The 6,194-nt window shown below is 34.7% G+C and overlaps 1 protein-coding gene across 1 annotated transcript in view; it reads right to left on the reverse strand.

Moving 5' to 3' along the window:
- Positions 1-2,347: 2,347 nt before the first annotated feature.
- The window catches only part of LOC107654840 (Krueppel-like factor 5), an 8,586-nt gene continuing 4,739 nt past the window's right edge, over positions 2,348-6,194 (reverse strand). Inside the window, exons 3-4 of the mRNA XM_016442108.1 lie at positions 5,613-5,672; positions 2,348-2,545 (exon numbers count right to left, since the gene is read on the reverse strand). Of these exons, the coding sequence (XP_016297594.1) occupies positions 2,367-2,545; positions 5,613-5,672 (239 nt within the window). The 3' untranslated portion in view covers positions 2,348-2,366. The remainder of the gene's footprint in view (positions 2,546-5,612; positions 5,673-6,194) is intronic.

A 6,194-nucleotide genomic window follows, 5' to 3' on the forward strand; every position in this document is an offset into this window, starting at 1 on the left:
CAGTAGTCACAGTGGACTCTGGTCGGGTTCTATGAGACTGTGAGCAGAGAAATCATCTGTTCCGGAAGTGATACCATTAAGATTCCAGCGATAAGATTGATTTTTAAAGGCTGTAAGCTGGAGTTTGTGATGTTTGTGAGATCTGTCCTGAACATGAGCTGCACACCAGCTATTAAACTGTAACAGTCCATATTGAAAATAGAAATCTTTTTGAATTATAAGACCAAATTCTGCTATCAAATTACATTTAAGGTGCTAAATTAACACTTGCATTTTTTATGGGTCACTAATATCATTTGTAATCTCGGAACATCACCAGTATATCAAATTATAAGATATTTGAAAGATTGTCAGTATCCAAACTGTTTTGTTTACCATTGACTTCCATTCTGTTCCATCCTATTCTCAAAACAGATCTCTCACAAAATATATTTTGAGGTCCTACAGGTTTGGAACAACATGAGGGTGAGTAAATGATTACAAAATTGTCATTGTTTGGGTGAACTATAACTTCATTACTTAATGTTTTAGTGGGCAAGATGTAAAATTCTAAATGGGTTGCTCTGGACAATAAAAAAATAACATTGAGGCATTGTGCTAACATCACTCTCACTCTTGACGTATGTTGACATAAAAAGGAATTCCCATTAATTTTCTTTTTCAGAGCTTTAGGGTTTGTTTGAGTTGTGGAAATTGTTTCTTTACGATGTCAACCATCAGATAAGAGACATTCAAACTTTTTGGCATAGGTCCAAGTGATCTTTGAAACTTACCTTTCTGCTTTGATGATAGTTTTATCTTTTCTCCTTTGTATCATTTTTTTTCTTGGACCTTAGAGACATCAACAAACAGAAATTGGTCAAATGCTTTATAGTGAGTGAACAGAAACCACTAGGCATACGCCAATGTAAACAATAGAAATGTAGTTTATCTGCTTTGAGGAAGGTTGATTAATGATTGTTCTACATGTTTTATTCTGGACACACACACATTATTATAGTTTTGTCATTAATTCTGTGGAAATTGAACAGAAAAAAAATGTGAGAGAAGTTCAGTTCGTAAAACACATAAAAAATGATAAAGTTGATTTTATTAGGTTTCATTTCAATCAGTAGGCAAAAAACATTTTGTCAAGAGGACAACCAATTTAGAAATATAATTTGAGAATCTACAAAATAAGTTTAAGTGAAATATAAAAAAAATTAAAAAAAAATAACAGTCACACAGCCAAAATCCAGAGCAATATGATCATTTTTTCCAAAAAAGGAGGGGAAAAAAAGAATAGAGCGACAAAATAAATCAAAATAATATTTACACTAAAATGTCATAGTATTTACATTAAGGCATTTCAATTACACAAAACTTGTCAAATTCCACTTCACAAAGCCAATGCAATAAATACATAGATTTTACAAGAAAGAACCAGTTGATGCTATATCCCTCTCTTAAAGGCAGCCGAATTAATAGTGAAAAAATGGTAACCTGCTGATTTTTTTTGTCTATCCTTTTATGAACAATAAGTTTAAGCATGTGCTGCTGATAAAAAAAACAAATATGAAAAGGCACTTTAAGATGAAATGTGTTAAAAAGAACAGTCACTGTGGTCTTGTACATTCATATGAGCTTATGCATCAATGACAGCAGGAAAACAAATGTTAGGCATGCTTCTGTGTGTATAAAGGGGACTGTACAAATCACACAGCTGTCTAAAGCCCTTTTCCAACTTCTCATTGCTTTTCTATACCATTGTTTAATAATTCATGAAATAATTGCTGTTCAGTAGCAGCACATTATCATCCAAAGCTATAAATACTTCAGCAACTAAAAAGAGGGAATCGCAGTATAGGTTATACCTGAAACCCCAGTATGAGCAGTAACTATTCCAGTGATATAATATATTAAAAGCATTAATCATACATAGATATTCACCTTTTCCAGTCTAATTCAAGTGCAAAGTAAAAATGAGAGTTGTGTCTTAGTGCTTTGCAGATGTACAAGAATGAATCCTGTGTATTTTACAGTTCATTTCATTACGTTTAAAAACATTTCTTCTTCCAATTAGAGGATGAGAGCCGAGTCTCATGTACAACACAGCTTATTTGTATTAAAGAGAATGTCAAAATGAGATGAGGGTCCTAACGGAGATTTGATCTATACATCCTAGAGAGGAAAAAGGTAACGAACAACAACAAATTGGATTTCGTGGTAAAGTTTACAGTCAACAGCTCAACGCTCTCGACAGGTCAGAGAAAGATGATTACCCTAAACATTATAAGGTTCGTCGTGGCGTAGAGAAAGAAACAAGTCGTTCTGTTATCACTTCAAGTGCATAATAATAATAATAATAAGTATGTGTGTCTTTGTGTCTAATTCTGGTGCCTCTTCATATGCAGGGCGAGATGATCGGAGCGAGAGAAGCTGCGGCTGCACACGGCGCACTGGAAGGGTTTGGCTCCTGTGTGCTTCCTGAAGTGACGCGTCAGCTCATCGGAACGAGCAAACCGCCAGTCGCAGCCCTCCCACGTGCACCTATACGGCTTCTCACCTGAACACAGACACAATGGACACCCCGTTTGGTTAGGTACACGAAGTCACGAATACAACACGGAAGAAACTATTATTCACGGATAAAAAAAAACTGGTTTCTGTTCACTAATACATTAGCATTACTAAATGAGTAATCTGTGTGGGCAGCCCAGTCAACACGTGAGATCATGCGATGATCACAGTGACATCACACGATCCTCATACTGTGATCCTCACGGTGTGAGTAATAGGTGAGCTCATTGTGAGTTCAATCGATCCTCATACTGTGATCCTCATGGTGTGAGTAGTATATGAGCTCATTATGAACTCAAACGATCCTCATACTGTGATCCTCACAGTGTGAGTAATAGGTGAGCTCATTGTGAGTTCAATCGATCCTCATACTGTGATCCTCATGGTGTGAGTAGTATATGAGCTCATTGTGAGTTCACACGATCCTCATACTGTGATCCTCACGGTGTGAGTAGGCTCATGGTGACATCATTGTGAGATCAAATTGTTGACTGGGAGGGTTTCTCTGTCATCGCTATAGTAACCATAACAAACATACTGAGAGGTGTGGAGCACATAAACTTCGCTTAACTCAATCTCTAAGATTAAAGTATTTCAGTATTTTGGTATGTCCGTGGAGACTGACAAGACTCAACTTATTGTCGGCCATAAATAGCAGCACAGTGTTTGCCTTTCTAGAACTAGGGTTTAGAGCGTGTTTTTTAAAAGACGATAAAGTTATTTTTTTCCTCCCAAAATCAAGTTGGTTTGATAATCCCTTTGGAAAATCCTGCCAGCTCAACACATGTATTAAAATCACAATGTACCCTGTGGGTAAAAACGCAAAACTTGGGAGTTTGGAAAGTTGATGACAAATATTAAAAAAAATATGCAAATCTTATATTTAGATTATTCTAGAATGATTCTGAGTAATACAAATAGTTTTAAAGACTTTGTGTCGTTTAATCATTTACTTACCCTCCCGTTGTTCTGAACCTGTATAATTTCTTTCTTCTGATGAACACAAAATAAGATATTTTGAAGAATGTGGGTAACCAAACAGTTGCCGGTAGCCATTAACTTCCATAGTATTTTTTTTTCTTCTCCCCCATACTATGGAACTCAATGGCTACCAGCAACTGTACCCACAACAACAGAAGAAAGAAACTCGTACAGATTTGGAGCAACTTGAGGGCGAGTAAATGATAATAGAATGTTCTTTTTTTGGGTGAACTATCCCTTTAAGGGATAATTCACATAAAAATGAAAATGTTGTGATCATTTACTCATCCTCATGTCATTGTGGAGCACAAAAGATATTTTGAAGAATGGTTTAACTATTTTTGTCTATACATTGAAAGTCAATGGGGTCCAAAACAAACATTTGACCACAAAGGCTTTAATTGTATGGACAAAAACAAAAAAATTTATTTGTGTTACACAGAAGAAAGAAACTCAGACAGGTTTGGAACGATGTGATGCTGAGTAAATCATAACAGAATGTAAATTTTTTTTAGGGAAGTATCATTTAACGCAATAATAATAACTTTTTATGCATTGTAAACATTAAGTGCTTTGAGTAATTAAATTATTTGAAATATCAGAACAAACAATAACAACCGGAAAACATTATCCCAATGTTATCATTTATTGCCTTTTAAGTAATAGGACTATAAAGAGTTATAATGCAAGTGTTTCAACCTTATGCAGTACTGTAGGTGTGGCGCTCAAAAACAATTAACTAGCTAAACGTCACAACATGTGCCTGTCTTGAGCTTTAACGTTTGTGAGGAGAGCCCTGAACAGGAATCCTGTAATGACTTGTTTGGATAGCTCATCTCGTGTGTTGTCTGCCTGAGGCCCCTCTCTCCTCTCCAAGGACTGGTTGGACTGGGTTTTATCTTCATAGGTTATCTGGACATGCTGTGGTTTCTCTTAGTCAAATAAAATAGAGGCGATGTTTATCTGTTTATTAATCATACCTGGTCAGGCTAACAGGATCGTGGTTGGTGATGGTTTATAATAGTATATTGCTAAATGAGAGATCATCTTAAATCTTCACTATTATTCAAAAGTTTATTTTGTTTTATTTTTTGAAAGGATTTCAAACTTTTATTCAGCAAGGATGCATTACATTAAAAGAGCCAAAACTTAAGTCTGTGGTCCAAAACTTTCAACATTTATAACAATTTAAGGTCTATGCTCAAAAAGTGGAAGTGACAGTTAACAGGTAAAAAAAAAAAGTGTATTTATTTTAAGCAATTTTGTTTAGCTTGGGTACCAAAAATGTTGGCATCATTAAATTGACCCACCCTGTGCTCTAGGAGGGAAAAATACTTACAATGAACTTTTTAAGAACTAAATGTCATTATGAATTTGAAACTAGCACCTGTGCAGTGTAAATCTCACCTTAACATGCCATTTATTCCAAAACAGCAACACTGTCAAAAGACTAAATCATGCCATGTCAAGTCTTCCAGAAAAGAGTGGGTGTTGTTATCTTATCGTAATAGTGCTTTACAACCAGTATGAGCCTGTAATTAGGCTCAGGAATTGGTGACATGAAATATAAATCTATTCCTTGAAAAAGAAAATGGCCTGATAAGTACAGTAGTTTATCAGCTGATTCAGTTCACATACCAAAGGCCACATTCTGGAATGTATTAATATTCACTCCTCTGGGTCAAATGAGGTCTGCTCTTCTGTTTACTTCTATCCAGATACTAAATGAATAGCTCCAAATATATTTTTATATGAGAGAGTTCAACACTGAACAATATTTTTCTACTGATAATTTCAAATGTTGCCTAGAGGTAATTCAAATACTGGACGTTATAAATTGATATGGAAAAAGGAAGTAGAAACGGCTGTTTCTGCTGATGTATTTGTGCCTGGTTTTTGTGCAATCCCACATTAGAAAGCGACGCAGGATAGCTTTCAGGCAGCGTGCAAGAATGAACGCATGAGCATGCCAACAACGCACTTCTGCCCAGCAACATGACAGTAAACTGCCAAAAGAGGAGGCCAGCTTTATCCAGCATAAATAAAAACATTTTTAATTGGGGAACTCTTACCAGTGTGTGTCCTCAAGTGAGCTTTCAGGTGGGACGACTTGGTGTAAACTTTCTTACAACCTAAAATAAGAGAACAGCTTTTGTTACTCACAACAGTAAGCATTTATGTGTTCAAAAATGTTTGGAAGCTGTTGAAAATGTATAGAATAATTATAAATTATTAAATATTTAAACTATAAATTTAAAGTACCCAAAATGCAAATATTATATTTGATGCATAAACAGCATGACAAGGGAGTATTTTCATCTTTTTGGATATTGTTTAACAAGGCTATTGTTAAAAATATGATTAAAAATATAAACAGCATGACAAGAGTGTTTTAATTTTTTGAGAGGTAAAAAATGGTGGGAGGCTATTAATAAAATTTATAAATTATGAAAACAATTATAAAATATAAATTGTAAGTATTAAAAACAATGCAATTACTATGCTTGATGCATAACCAATATGACAAGAGTGTTTAATCTTTAGATAAAATGTTAAGGTTACTGTTATTAAAAATGCAACTATGCTTCATGCATAAACAGCACAAGTGTTTTTTTTTTTAGAAGATAAAAATGTTGGGAGCGATTTTATTGCAA

This window comes from Sinocyclocheilus anshuiensis, unplaced genomic scaffold (assembly GCF_001515605.1).
Source record: "Sinocyclocheilus anshuiensis isolate Anshui unplaced genomic scaffold, SAMN03320099.WGS_v1.1 scaffold1231, whole genome shotgun sequence".
NCBI classification, from domain to species: Eukaryota; Metazoa; Chordata; class Actinopteri; order Cypriniformes; family Cyprinidae; genus Sinocyclocheilus; species Sinocyclocheilus anshuiensis.